General features: G+C 49.5%; 2 protein-coding genes across 4 annotated transcripts in view; one reads left to right on the top strand and one right to left on the bottom strand.

Annotated features, from left to right (window-relative positions):
• LOC100434832 (stereocilin-like) overlaps positions 1-2617 on the top strand; it is a 29349-nt gene extending 26732 nt beyond the window's left edge. Inside the window, 6 exon segments of the mRNA XM_063716632.1 lie at positions 655-810; positions 1186-1328; positions 1515-1663; positions 1906-2003; positions 2092-2239; positions 2439-2617. Coding sequence (XP_063572702.1) covers positions 655-810; positions 1186-1328; positions 1515-1663; positions 1906-2003; positions 2092-2239; positions 2439-2527 — 783 coding nt within the window. The 3' untranslated portion in view covers positions 2528-2617.
• LOC100435206 (creatine kinase U-type, mitochondrial) lies at positions 2448-9324 on the bottom strand. Of its 3 annotated transcripts, XM_054532732.2 has the most exons (10): positions 8928-9324; positions 7828-8012; positions 7025-7223; positions 6726-6821; positions 6120-6341; positions 5905-5990; positions 5667-5790; positions 3885-4019; positions 3270-3395; positions 2448-3063 (listed from the first exon to the last, which is right to left on the bottom strand). In XM_054532732.2, the coding sequence occupies exons 2-10, from the start codon at positions 7974-7976 to the stop codon at positions 2947-2949; spliced, it is 1254 nt and encodes a 417-aa protein (XP_054388707.1). In that variant the 5' UTR covers positions 7977-8012; positions 8928-9324; the 3' UTR covers positions 2448-2946. The 3 variants fall into 3 exon arrangements, with proteins under 3 accessions (XP_054388707.1, XP_002825430.1, XP_024088639.1); XM_002825384.6 differs by lacking the exon at positions 8928-9324 and having other exon boundaries at positions 7828-8284; XM_024232871.3 differs by lacking the exons at positions 7025-7223; positions 7828-8012; positions 8928-9324 and having other exon boundaries at positions 6120-6297.
• Positions 9325-13571: the final 4247 nt, after the last annotated feature.

Below are 13571 nucleotides of genomic sequence, written 5' to 3'. Positions count from 1 at the left end.
TGTCTCATAAATTAAAAAATAAGCCTCTGGGAGAAAGAGTCCAGACATCTGCATCTGCTTTTTTTTTTTTTTTGAGACAGAGTCTCACTCTGTCACCCAGCATCCAGGCTAGAGTGCAGTGGTGTGATCTTGGCTCACTGTAACCTCTACATCCTGGGCTCAAATGATCCTCCTGCCTCAGCCTCTTGAGAAGCTGGGACTACACGTGCACGCCACCACACCTGGCTAATTTTTGTATCTTTGGTAGAGATGAGGTTTCGCTGTGTTGCCTAGGATGGTCTTGAACTCCTAGGCTCAAGCATTCCTCCCACCTCAGCCTCCCAAAGTGCTGGGATGACAGCTGTGAGCCACTGTGCTAGGCCCCAGGCATCTGCGTTTTAATAAGTGTCTGTGTGTCTGATGCACATAAAAGTGTGGAACTCATGGACTAGAGTTAGTTTTCTCTTCTTTTCCACTGACCGTAATGTCTTTCAAAACACCTTAGTCAGAGGAACTGTAAGGCAACGGTTTCATTTTATAGTGGAGGAAACTAAAGAAAAGGCAAGTGACTTGCCTAGAGTTATACAGCTAAGGGCAGGGGCAAGACTTAAAACCCAGCAGTCTGACTCCCAATCCACTGCTTTTCCACTCACATTGTTCCTGTCTTTCTCCTAGTTGTGGGGTCCCCCCCGGGGATTTCGTCTTGAGCAGATCCTGCAGCTCGGTAGGCTCTTAATAGGTCTAGGAGATCGGGAACTACAGGAGCTGATCCTAGTGGACTGGGGAGTGCTGAGCACCCTGGGGCAGATAGATGGCTGGAGCTCCACTCAGGTAACACTTTTCCTCCTCCCTACCGCTTCCCAAACACCCATCCCACAGACCCAGCCCTATAGATCATCTAAAGCCCAAGGAATTTTTTCCTGTGACCGTACCTGGTCATTCTTTCTATCTTTTGTTAATACCCCATACTAGTGACCTTCAGGACTCCGATTTATTCACTCTGAGGCCCTGGACACATAATACTGTCTCCTACCTCTTTTCCTGGAGGCTTCCTCTTTTTCTATCCTTTTCTGAGTCCTCAGCCTTCCGCATGACTCCTTAGGTCTTAATAGTAACAGAATATAACCCAGTAACACCTATCACTTCCCTGTCCATTAATTCTCCATAACTTTTCTCCTTCCCCTGTGCTCCCAACCCCCACCCCAGCTCCGCATTGTGGTCTCCAGTTTCCTACGGCAGAGTGGTCGGCATGTGAGCCACCTGGACTTCATTCATCTGACAGCGCTGGGTTATACTCTCTGTGGACTGCGGCCAGAGGAGCTCCAACACATCAGCAGTTGGGAGTTTAGGTCACTTGTGAAGGGGCTGAGGGTGGTGGTGCTGAGGTAAAGGTGGACTTACTGGGGAAAGAAGGATCATGAAGGTCTGGTCCCATGGAGGAAGGGAACTCTTTTGAAACCATCTCTTCCTTTGTCTCATGACCACAGCCCCTTTCGCTGAAGCTGAATTCTTCCTTTCTTCCCACTGTTCTACAGCCAAGCAGCTCTCTTCCTGGGCACCCTGCATCTCCAGTGCTCTGAGGAACAACTGGAGGTTCTGGCCCACCTCCTTGTACTGCCTGGTGGGTTTGGCCCAGTCAGTAACTGGGGGCCTGAGATCTTCACTGAAATTGGCACCATAGCAGGTGGGGAGCTGGGCCACTGCTGGTGCAAGTTGGTTTGGTTTCTATACCATGGGTGGACTGGATGGAAGACTGCCCAGCAATTCTTAAGGTGGGGGCCTGAGAGGGTGTTTAAATAAGGGGCTAGAGATATATTGGGGAAGGTCTATGATAGGGCACTTTGGGAGTAGTTAGAGAAGGTCTATGGGTTTGAAGAGAAGGAAGGTCAGTCTAAGACAATGTTTGGATGCCACTTGCTTCAACAGCTGGGATCCCAGACCTGGCTCTTTCAGCACTGCTGCAGGGACAGATCCAGGATGTTACTCCTCTTGCCATTTCTGTCATCCCTCCTCCTAATTTTGCTGTAAGTATTAATGGACTGGGGTGACCACAGGAGAGCCAAGGCCCAACGGGGACTACATGCATGCACTGATTCCTACCCCCGCCCCCAGGTGGTGTTTAGTCCCACCCAACTATCTAGTCTCACCAATGCTCAGGCTGTGGCTGTCACTCCTGAGCAAATGGCCTTTCTGAGTCCTGAGCAGCGACGAGCAGTTGCATGGGCCCAACATGAGGGGAAGGAGAGCCCAGAACAGCAAGGTGAGTTCCCAGCTGCACAGCTTGATCCTCCATCTCCTGACCCAGAATCAAACCCCTAATTTGGTGCTGTCTGGCTCTTAGAGTGCACCCAGGGAGATCCCTGGAGTGAAGGAGTCTACAGGCAGAGCGCTAATTTCCAAGTATCAATGTTCCTGGAGAGCTGAGTTGTGATATTACTCCAATTCCCTGTCTATTATAGGTCGAAGTACAGCCTGGGGCCTCCAGGACTGGTCACGACCTTCCTGGTCCCTGGTATTGACTATCAGCTTCCTTGGCCACCTGCTATGAGCCTGTCTCTACAGTAGAAGGAGATTGTGGGGAGAGAAATCTTAAGTCATAATGAATCAAGTGCAAACAGAAGTGCATAATGAATAAAGTGCAAACAGAAGTGATTATTTTCAGAAGCTGATGAGGAATATGGGTAAAATGTTAATGCTTTCCACCCACCTGAGAATCAGTGTTCCCGGGATGCCATATCTGGAGTCTCTTTCCATCATAAATAATACCACTGCCTCTTTTCATTTCCTGAAGGCTGCTCCCTCCTCACCCCACTATTAGAAATAACACAGACAGCTGCAGCATAGCAAGGAGTCTTTACTAGGATGGAGGCAAGGGATGCGGGGGCAGGTCCAGAGCAAGTAGAATGGGCCATCATTAGAATGAGCAGAACTCCTGGGACTCTTGAGTCATCAGCTGGCGATGGGGAGTTAATGCTTGGTGTGGATGACAGGTGTGGGGATGCGGATATCCTGGCCTCTCTCCAGACGCCGTTCACAATCAATCAAATAGTTTACTCCATCGATGACCAGTTGCACCAGCTCCACCTGAAGGACAGTAATCTTTGATCTCTGCTTCCTATAATCTGAGTTTTTCTTTAGTACTGACTGACTTGCCTGCTCATTTCCAATTGCCTCCCCACTCAACCTGAATTTCATTTCAGATTATGTTACATCCCGGAGGCTCACTCACTGCCATATTTCAGCCCCTGCAGACCTATACCTCTCCTCATCCTAATCCCTTAGGATCTCACCTCTGATTTGCCTAGTCGGTCCAAATTAGAAATATCAAAGATACCGCCTGTGGCAGCAGTGTCCACTCCTCCAGTACCACGCTTTTGGAGTCTTAGGTTCTCCAGGATCTTTGGGAAGCGGCTATCCTAGGGAGGAGATAGGGATTGGGAGCAGGGTCAATAGAGGCAGAGACTAGTCCTACCTGAAAGAGCCCTGAACCTGCTCAGAGCTCTGTCTCCTGAGCTTTCTTTTTTCTTTTTTCTTTTTTTTTTTTTAGACAGGGTCTCTCTCTGTCACCCAGGCTGGAGTGATCACAGCTCACTGAAGCCTCGACTTCCCAGGCTTAAGTGATCCTCTCACCTCACCCTCCACTACACCCAGCTAACTTTTGTATTTGTAGTAGAGATGGGGTTTTGCCAGGTTGCCCAGGCTGGTCTTGAACTCCTGGGCTCAAGTAATCTGCCTGCCTTGGCCTCCCAAGTGTTGGGATTAGAGGCATGAGCCACTGCGACTGGCCTGTCTCCTGACCCTTTAGCCACAACATGTTTGGCTCCTTTCCAAAGGGTCCACTCCCTCCCCATCCACAACCCACCCTTCCTTACTCACACCCCTCTGTAACCCCACAACTCCTTTACTTTGCTTAGCAGGGGCAGTTTGATGTGAACTCCTGCCCGAAGTCCAGTGCCCAGGTTAGATGGACAGGTCAAGATGTATCCCAAACGCTCATTCCACATGAACTCCCAGCCACGTTCTTGGATAAGTCTCTCCACCTGAGTCCACAAAGGTTTTGTTAATGAAAAATCAGGGATATTTCATTAACCCTGGACCCTCCCTTAGCTAGACCCACAAGAACACTAGAAATATGTCTAGAACAGAAACTTGGCTGTGAATGAATGACATTGATCTTTTTTTAAATGAAAAAGGTTTGTTATTGTTTTCATGCATGCATGATGCAAAATTATGATGTGCATAATAATGAGATTGTGAAAAAATATCTCATGTGGAAGAAGAAAACTTGAAGGAGTGGTGTATTAAGGATGATCTAGGGAAATGAACAGAGGTGGTAAACTGAACTAAGAGAGGACTGATTATTCAATGAGTTCTGCATGCATCGATTATCTTTGCTTTGCTAATGAGCCTAGAGCTTGGAAGGGTCCTTTCAGACAGAAGATGAAGGTGTAAACTTTGCCAGGAAGAGGTGAGATAACGTTCTGTTAGCTGTGAACGGAGCACCTGTTTGAATGCAGAGAAAGAGGAAAACAGAGCAGGAAAGCCAGATTCATAGGAATAGGGGGTGGAGGGAAGGCTTTTTGCTTCCATTAACCATGTAGTCATGAAGATGACTATTAGAGTTCAAGAGACAAGGGATCTACCAGAGTGATGGTTACAAAGACCACTACCCAACATGAGTAAAGGGATCCTGTTTATAGTTCAGAAGGAACCATGGCATAGGGGATATCTTACATGCTGAACATGGGGGGAAACCCTTCCATCTAGAATAATAATGCAGCTAACACTTTAACACTTATTAAGCACTTACTGTGGACCAAGTACTTTACCTGTATTTCACTTAATCCCCACAACAACCTAAAATGTAGAAAATCTCATTATCCCAATTTTACAGATGAAGAAACTGAGGCATATAATTTAAAGGTACTTCCCTACCCACTCATAGTCAGCATATGTTATCTATTACCTGCCAAAAATAGTAGAAACTTCTCAGAATCTAAAAGAGGAGCTCTTTTTCTTTGCAAACCTAAAATAGAACTGTATGTTTGAGAACATACAGTAAGAATTGAATTGAGTTTGTGGGGATTTCTAATGTAGACTTGAATACGGAGACCCAATCCATGTAAGATTGATGATTCAGTTCAACCTCTCATCTAGAGCCACATATTCTAGAACTCGAACCATTCTATCCTCCACCTTCCCCAGTCTCCCTCCGAACCCTCAACTTAAAGCCTAGACCCGATACTTTAACAAGAATGATAGAATCCAGAGTCAAGGCCTACCCTGGCTCACAACTGGGTGGTTATATTAGAGTCATGAATACAGCAACCTCTCCCCACCAACATCAATCTAAGCTCGAATGTTTTCCTTATCTACACACCTCACCATCCCACTGCACACATCCCAGGCACTGACGTGCCATCTCAGTTATTCCATCTTTGCATTACCTGCCTTATTCACTTCCTAAGGTTCCTGACACTCTTTTCCTTATCTTAGGGTGACCACATGTCCTGGTTTTCCCAGTATGGTCCCAGCTGGTTTATACCTTTAGTCCTAGAGTCCTAGATAGTCCTTTTTACTATCAGACATGTCTTGGGTTGGTTGATAAATTACATAAATCTATTTATGCTAGTCTTTGGTTTTCCTTATGTCCTCCCACCTAGCTCCCCTACACAATATTCTCTAACCTCTTTGAGGCCTCGGCAGAATCTTTCAAACACTCTCTTCATGTTGCCACCCTTCTCCATGGAGATCACCCGTGTATGATCCTCCTCATTCACCCAGATCAGGAAGCTCTTCTCATTGTTGTGCCTGAGGGCCGGAGAGGGACAGTGATCAAGAGGCAAGGCAAGAATTGGGAGAGATGGAGGGAAAAAAACATTTTTGAGGGCATGAAGACAAAAGAGGTAAGGAGCAGCTTCATACCAAATTCCACGAGCATCTGGCCAGTCTCGAGCCATTCCTGCTGCAGTCAGCAATGGGGACACAGGCTTATCAAACAGAAAGTGGTCCTGGGAAGAGTAATGGGACTTGGGTTAAGAATCTTCATGGTGGCCCCTGGGCCTCTCAGAGCCCAAGTCTCATCTGGCCCAGCCTTCCCCATCTGCTCCCACCAACCAGCGCCCTCTTAAGGCCCTCACATCAATAAGCTGCTGCTGTTCAGCCTCTGTCATCTCACTGAGCCTATAGTAACGTCCAGCCAGGTCACCCTTCAGGCCACTCAGTGCATCCACCACAACACGTTCCACCTCTCGTCGCTCTGCTCGAGTGCAAGCTGGAGGCAGACTGAGTCCTCGGATGCTTCGGCCAGTTCTGACTCTAGAGGACAATACATACCTCTCATCAAAGTAGCCAGAACGGATCTGGGAGATAAGGGAAATGAATATAAGTCACAGAAACATGGTGGGAACTGAGGGCCCCTGGGAAAGGAGAGACCTTCCTTAGGCATTAAAGGACTCTGTGCATTCTTCCTGCGTGCATTGGAAGAAGAGGCCCTTTGGGAAAGCACTTGAATTGAAGGGGGCATTGCAGACCCTTCCCCAAACCACCCACCTTGGGCCATGGTCATTCTTATCTATCCTTCCATCTCCATATATGCTGCCCCTTAAGATATGATTCTTTCCTTACATTAAGGTTAAAAGCTCAGTAGTATAATGACCATGAGTCAGGAAATAAGGTGAAGGGGTTGGAGATACAGAGTGTTGTACACAGGCAGTGTAAATCAGAAGTGGGATATTTGAACTCACTTTACTGGCATCCAGATCTGTGGTGTGCTTCATTGTCCGGGGGTCATATCCATTGTGTCGCTCTTGGATCACAGGGTCAAACAGGTCAGCAAATACCTAAGGGGAGTTAAGAGGGAGAGATGGTTAAGGAGAGGGAATCCCTCCCTAGACTTCAATTGTGCATTGATTTCACCGGGTCAGAAAACTTAAATATGGGGGGCTCAGAGTCTTGGGGAAAAGTGAGAGGTCTTTAGGGGAAAGGAGCTGGGATTACTGGGAAGATGAGTTGGATCATCAGGGAGACTCTGGGGACCCCCTACCTCATAGGTCTCCTCATCTCCAGCCACCATGCCCACAGTCTTGATGAAGGGGTGGCCAGGGTTGTCCACGCCAGTCTGGATACACTGATCTAGCGTCCAACCAGTGGGTGTGGTCTTGTCGCAGAGCCGTGCATAGACTGCTGGGGTCAGGTGACTGGCCATGCAGTTGTTGTGCTTTCGGAGGTCTGGGTACTCAGCGCTGGGGAGGGGGTACCCAGTAACCATGGAGGGAGGGCACAGACGCCTAGACCTAGTGCAGTTACCTGGGAGCTGTCCAGTTGGCCATGTCTGGCTTTGCTCCGTGGGAGGAGGGGGAATTAGAAAGAGGCTAAACCTTGGTAATCTCTTTAGGGACTTTCAGAGTCTATGCTTTCCCAATAGTTCTAGTTGTCTCTGGCTGGCCAGCTCAGTTTCTTCAGATCTGCTCAGTTCTTTCCTCCCATGACACACCACTAGGGATGGAGGAGGGGAAAAGCCCAAGGAGAGGAATTGAGGAAATGAGGGAAGGAGATGGAGGGGAGCGAAAAGGATAGTTCCTGGCTTTACAATTAGGGATTTGGGCAGCGAGTGCAGCTAGAACTCGTAGGGCCAGAGCTGGTCTTGGCAGGTCCCCAGGAATGTTCTTGCTTTATGGTTTTGGCCCCCACCCCCACCCCACTGAGGTCTGCAGACTGCACAGCCCTCCAGCTCCAGGGCCTTCGTGATTATAGCCCTTCTCTGTTGCTCGGATTCTCATTTCTACCCGCACCTTCGTTCCCATCACCACCTGCCCCCGCCTCCTCCCGCGCCTTAGGCACTGTTACCTCGGGGGATACAGCCTCCGTCGTTCACTGGCCGCTCGTACAGGTTCCGGTCGGAGCACAAACCCAGCGGCTAGAGACCCCGCTCCGGCCAAAGCCAGGAGCCTGAGTCCTGGGCGGGCGGACAACAGACGGGAGAAGGGACCAGCCATGGCTTGAGGTCTGGCTACGGGATCCTGGAGTAGGCGCTGGCGCAAGATAAGATCCAGAACAGGGAGGGAGGATGCAACCGGATAGACCGAGGGCCGGAGCTAGGTCCGAGGCTGCAGCCGAAATGGGGGTCGGATTGGAGGCTGGAGCCGGAATGGGAGCCGGTGCCAACCAGACTGCAGGAGAGGCGCAATGAGCTAGTGGCAGGCGGGCGGGCGGAGGAGAGGGAGGCCCCAGCTGCAGTCTCAGGGGGGAGGGGGGCTCCCCCAGGCCCCGCCTTCCCGCCTGCCACCGCGCTAGGTGCGCTGGGGCAGGGGTGGGCAGCACCCGCCAGGTAATTAGCGGGACTTGAGACTCGCGCGTCTAAAGCCGGGGATGTAGCCCCCACCCGCCCCCGGGATGTGGCCGCCCAGATTTCAGCACCAAGTGGAGGACAGCACCCACGTGGACTAGCTGAACCCCAACACCCTTCCCCCAAACCCCTCGGTTTAAGCCAAAACTCGATCCGTCTACTCTGTGGGTGTGCAAGGGTGACATTGCCCAACCTTTCCTCTGCTTTCGGCCTGCCCCAGCCACCTCTTCCATCTCCCGGGGGCGGCTGCGGGGAAACCGCGGAATAAACACAGATCCCGGAGGAGGATATGGAGAAAGCACAGGGTTAGAGGCAGGCACTGGGAAAGACACCCACCGGCTCAAGGTCACCTTTTCCTTAGAACCAGGAAGAGGAGCAAGGTGCTTCCTTGCCACCTCTGTGCACGCCTTACAAGGTTGAGAAAGGACTCCCTGGGAGGAACCAGGGAAATATTAATTCTTACACCATCTGTGCTGTGTCCTCCACCTCCACTCTGCACCCAAGTCTGAAGCCCTGTTATTTCCTGCCTCTGCTTCTTATGATCCCCCACTTTTTGTTTTCCTTTTGTCTCTCCCACTTTCCTCCCCGTCCCCTACCTCACCTTTGATCTTTTACTTCTCTGCGTCTTTTCCAGGCTCAGATGTGTTTGCTGCTCACAGGATGCCCTCTGCGTTTTCTCGGCAAGCTTGCCCACCTGTTGGTGGTGCTGGGTGTGGGGCTGGGGTTGGGCAGGGAATCGTTAGTTTCCTCTTCCTCCTCTCCCTTGGCTTCTCTCTCCGTAGTTCCTAGTTCCTGTGCTGGAGGAGAAGGTAAAGTGAGGTGAAGGGTGTGGTGAGATGACTGGGTGTGGGATTGGAACAGGCAGGCACAGGTCTCCAGACACCACATGTGTTTCCTCTCTTGGCTCCAGAGAGTAAAGGCGAGTGGTGTACAAGGGCATGAGGTCGTCAGGGAATCTCTGCCTTCCTCGTGGTCCCCTCTCCTGCTCTCTCTCCTCGTAAAATGCATATTCAGATTTGAGAGGGCTTTGTTTCCCAGCTCCAGGTATGACTTGACCTTTGTCCTTGTAGCAAGGAGAATGAATGCTAGAGTTGGAATAGAGATGAGGGGCTTCAGCATGGAGGGTCAGTTAAGGTGGAGTAGCACGGTGGCATTAGTCCCTTCCCTCTGCTATCCTGGTGTACCCACAAGACAGATACTTGGAAATCTTAAGAGAGAATATTTGGGAAAGAGAATTCCCTTCACATCGAGAATTCCCCCATACTACTCTCATTCCCTTAATTCTCCTTAGGCCTTCCTTGTGTCCTTTTATTCTACCTTCCTCATTTGTGGGTATTCTTAGAAGCATCCACCTCTCTCTTGGGTCCATCCCTTCTTCTTCTGGTAAGACATCAATTATTAGAGAACAGAGTTATGCAGCTGCAGTGTGGAAAATGTTATCTGTGCTGTGGGGCCTCTTCACCTAGGTTAAAAAGTAGCCATGAGTAAATAAATATAATTTCTTAGAATAGTGTGTATTTATCCAGATAAATAGGGAGATAATCTTCCAGAGCAGTAGGGTTGCTATTTGATTGAGAGGATATTACTAAGATTAAGGAATAGGGAGTGGGAAGAGATAATTACCGAAGGAGAAATAAGACAGCCAGAGGAGTAATTACCCAAGTTTAGAGAGTAGCTTCCCAAATGTGAACAATAATTCCACTGAGAAAACACATGTACTTGTGCGCTTTTCTTTTCTTTTTCTTTTTCTTTTTTTGAGACAGAGTCTCGCTCTGTTGCTTAGGCTGGAGTGCAGTGGCGCGATCTGGGCTCACTGCAAGCTCTGCCTCCCAGATTCACGCCATTCTCTTGCCTCAGCCTCCCGAGTAGCTGGCACTACAGGCACCCGTCACCATGCCCGGCTAATTGTTTTTCATATTTTTAGTAGAAATGGAGTTTCACCGTGTTAGCCAGGATGGTCTCAATCTCCTGACCTCATGATCTGCCCACCTTGGCCTCCCAAAGTGCTGGGATTACAGGTGTGAGCCACCGCGCCTGGTCACTTGTACACTTTTCTTATCCCTCACGTGCCTTTGAGAGGCAGAGAATATATTAATGTTCATTTAAATCATTATTTTACTGCCTATGGAAGTAATATATGATGTTGATATATGGTATTTCATTTATTTAATAAGAATTATTGTTGTAAATAGTATTTAATATTTTTAAAGCACTTTACAATTACAAGGAACTTTTATATGTATTATTTCATTGAGTTGAATTGGATTGTTCCAATGATGACTAGGGACAGAGTCTACATTTTCATGGGGATAGTAAGGGGAGTTAAATACCTGGAAGATGCTGTAATAGCTAGTTTGAAGGTCTAGAGTGGTGGAGGGGGTATGAGCCTGAGCATGAACTAGGGAGGCATCTATTCCTCTTAGAATAACCTATTCAGGCCCTTACAATCATTTCTATGTCCATTCAGGAGGCCTTGTAGGGTCAGTACAATGAGGCACGACTGGAAAAGTGGTAAGACCCCTAATGTTGCAGAGAAGAAAGAGGGAACAACTGTCTTGACCAAGGAAACCCAAGTGAGGATGCAAGGATAATAAGAGCAATAACATATACAATACAAAATTCTTTCATATTATCAGTACTCTTTAAGTGAGGTGTTTTGTTGTTGTTGTTTTTTGAGACAGGGTCTCGCTCTGTCACCAAGGTTGGAATGTAGTGAGGTGACCTTGGCTCACTGCAAACTCCATCTCCCAGGCTCAAGTGATCCTCCCACCTCAGCCTCATAAGAAGCTGGGAGCACAGGCATACACCACCACACCTGGCTAGCTTTTGCATTTCTTGTAGAGACAGGGTTTCATCATGTTGACCAGGCTGGTCTTGAACTCCTTGCACTCCAGCAATCTGCCCGCCTCGCCTTCCCAACATACTGGGATGGTAGGGCTGAGCCACCACAATCGGCCTTAATTAGGTGTTTTTTTTTTTTTTTTGATACGGAGTCTGGATTTCTCGCCAGGCTGGGGTGTAGTGGCACCATTTCAGCTCACTGCAATCTCCACCTCCTGGGTTCAAACGATTTTCCTGCCTCAGCCTCCCGAGTAGCTGGGATTACAGGTGCGCACCACCACATCCGGCTAATTTCTGTATTTTTAGTACAGACGGGGTTTCGCCATGTTGGCCAGGATGGTCTCAACCTCCTGACTTCCTTATCAGCCCGACTCGGCCTCCCAAAGAGCTGGGATTACAGGCGTAAGCCACCGAGCCCAGCCCTAGGTTTTTAATCCCATTTTTATGGATGAGAAAAATAAAGGCTCAGAGAAGTTAAGTGAGTCGCTCAAGGCTGCACAGCTATTAAGGGTAAGGCCAGGATTCAAACCCAGCTTTGTCTGAAGCGTGGAGAAAAAGCAGGCTGTGGAGATAGGAATCAATTTGTCTGGAGTTCCAGGTCCATCCATTTTCTTGCCTCCTCTGTAAATGTCTCTCTGTTCCTTCCCTCAACTTTCTTATCTGCTTCTCTCTTTGTCTCTTTTTTGTCTCCAGTCTCCCTGTCACTCCTCTTTATATCTGTTAATATTTTCAACCTTTATTTATTGGATCTATACATATATGAGACCCCGTTTTGTCTCATAAGACAAACAGAAGACCTGGTTTTGCTCTGAAGGAGCAGCAATGGCACAAATTCTGCCTCTTCCTCTTTCTCAGCATCAGGCTTCCCACCCACCCCGTCGTCTCATGGAACGTCTCTGTCTAGACCACGCATCTGGACTTTGGCGACACAGTAAGAAATCAAAGGAAGGGAGCATCAAATTGCATTCCCTCCCAGAGCCACTAGGGGTCACGCTTCTCCGCGCAGAAGCGCCGGCCAACGCAGCCGTGCCTGTGCGCGCCCTTCGCTGATTGGTCGTACCGCAAAGAAGTCGCACTTTGATTGGGCCGCTGTCGGGTGTCGCTGCCGGCAGGTTCGGCGGCGCGAGCGGAGGGAGGCGGGTGAGTGAAGGCCGGTGGCGGTGGGGGAGTGGCTGGGGCTGGGGGCGGTATCGGAGGGGGTGGGCGCGGTAGAGTGGGCTTGGTGGGTTCCCAGGGCTGGGGTTCTTTCCGGGTGGGCTCCGCTTTGGGAAGGGGCCCAGCGGAGGGGCCTTAGTGTCAGCGTAGGGAGAGTGAGGCGGCGAAGGCGGGGGCGGGCAAAGGCTAGTGGAGTCGAGATGGGGAGGGCTGTATTCGTGACCCGGAGCTGTGCGAGGAGAGTACCGAGGAGGGGGTCGGCGGGAGAGGAGATTGGTATGTGGGGGTCTGCGTGAGGAACAGGGGGTCCTGTGGGAGGATGGAGGAGCGGAGTCGTACAGAGGAGAGGATCAAGGTGGAAGGGATCTGCGCTAGGAGGGGTGGGGCTGGAGTCCAGGGGGAAGGGGGTAGCTTGAGGAATGGGTTGTGGCGGAGAGAAGACAGCCTGGAGGGAGGGGTGGTGTGAGGAAAGAATGGATGGCAGGCCTTCATTGTGAGAGGTCACTGAGGGGTCAATATAAAGATGTTACCAAGTATGGTGACTCGTGCGAGGGGGTGAAGGAGTTTAATACTGGGGAATCAGTGAGTGCGAGGATTAGTTGGATTAATGGAATTAGTTGACCAATGATGCGGGGCGGGATGGGGAGGCTGCAGTCAGTATTGGGGCAAGAGTCGTAGCAAGTTGGGGAAAGAAGGCGGAACGAAGCAGCTGATACTGAGAACAGGGAGAGGAGCACAGTTGATCAGAGTCGGAATGAGGAGTGTGTCTGAAGAATTAAAAATTGCATTAAGAAGGAAGTGAGGCGTCCACTGTTCAAGGTGGGCAGAAAATAGTGTTGGTGGCCTGAGGAGTTTTTCTGTGTTGGAAGTATTCCTGCCTGGAATTTGTATTGATATTTCCTCTTCACTACCAATGGAGTCCACCATCAAGTGCATAGTGATTTAGGAAATTAGATGACTATGCAAGGAGCCCTAAATTCTAAGGGATAAAGAAGTTACACCGTTTACCCTCCCTTCTACCCCTTCTCCAGATCTGATTTAACATAGGTGTTCCTGAGAAGATTGCCTGCCTGCCCCTCCCTCGTTACCTCACTCGCCTATCTCCTTGCTTCTTTCCTTCCATTCACATTGATTCCTGTCAGAGTAAGACTGCCCTTCAGCCCAGTGTGGAGTGTGAAGTTTTCTTTTCTTTCGCAACAAAGTTTGGGGGAGAGGCGGATGGGGAGAAGAGCACGGAAAACGGAAGCGG

This window comes from Pongo abelii, chromosome 16 (assembly GCF_028885655.2).
Source record: "Pongo abelii isolate AG06213 chromosome 16, NHGRI_mPonAbe1-v2.0_pri, whole genome shotgun sequence".
In the NCBI taxonomy this organism is placed as follows: domain Eukaryota; kingdom Metazoa; phylum Chordata; class Mammalia; order Primates; family Hominidae; genus Pongo; species Pongo abelii.
Note: the sequence above shows the minus strand (reverse complement) of the source record. Positions and strands in the feature narration are given on the sequence as shown.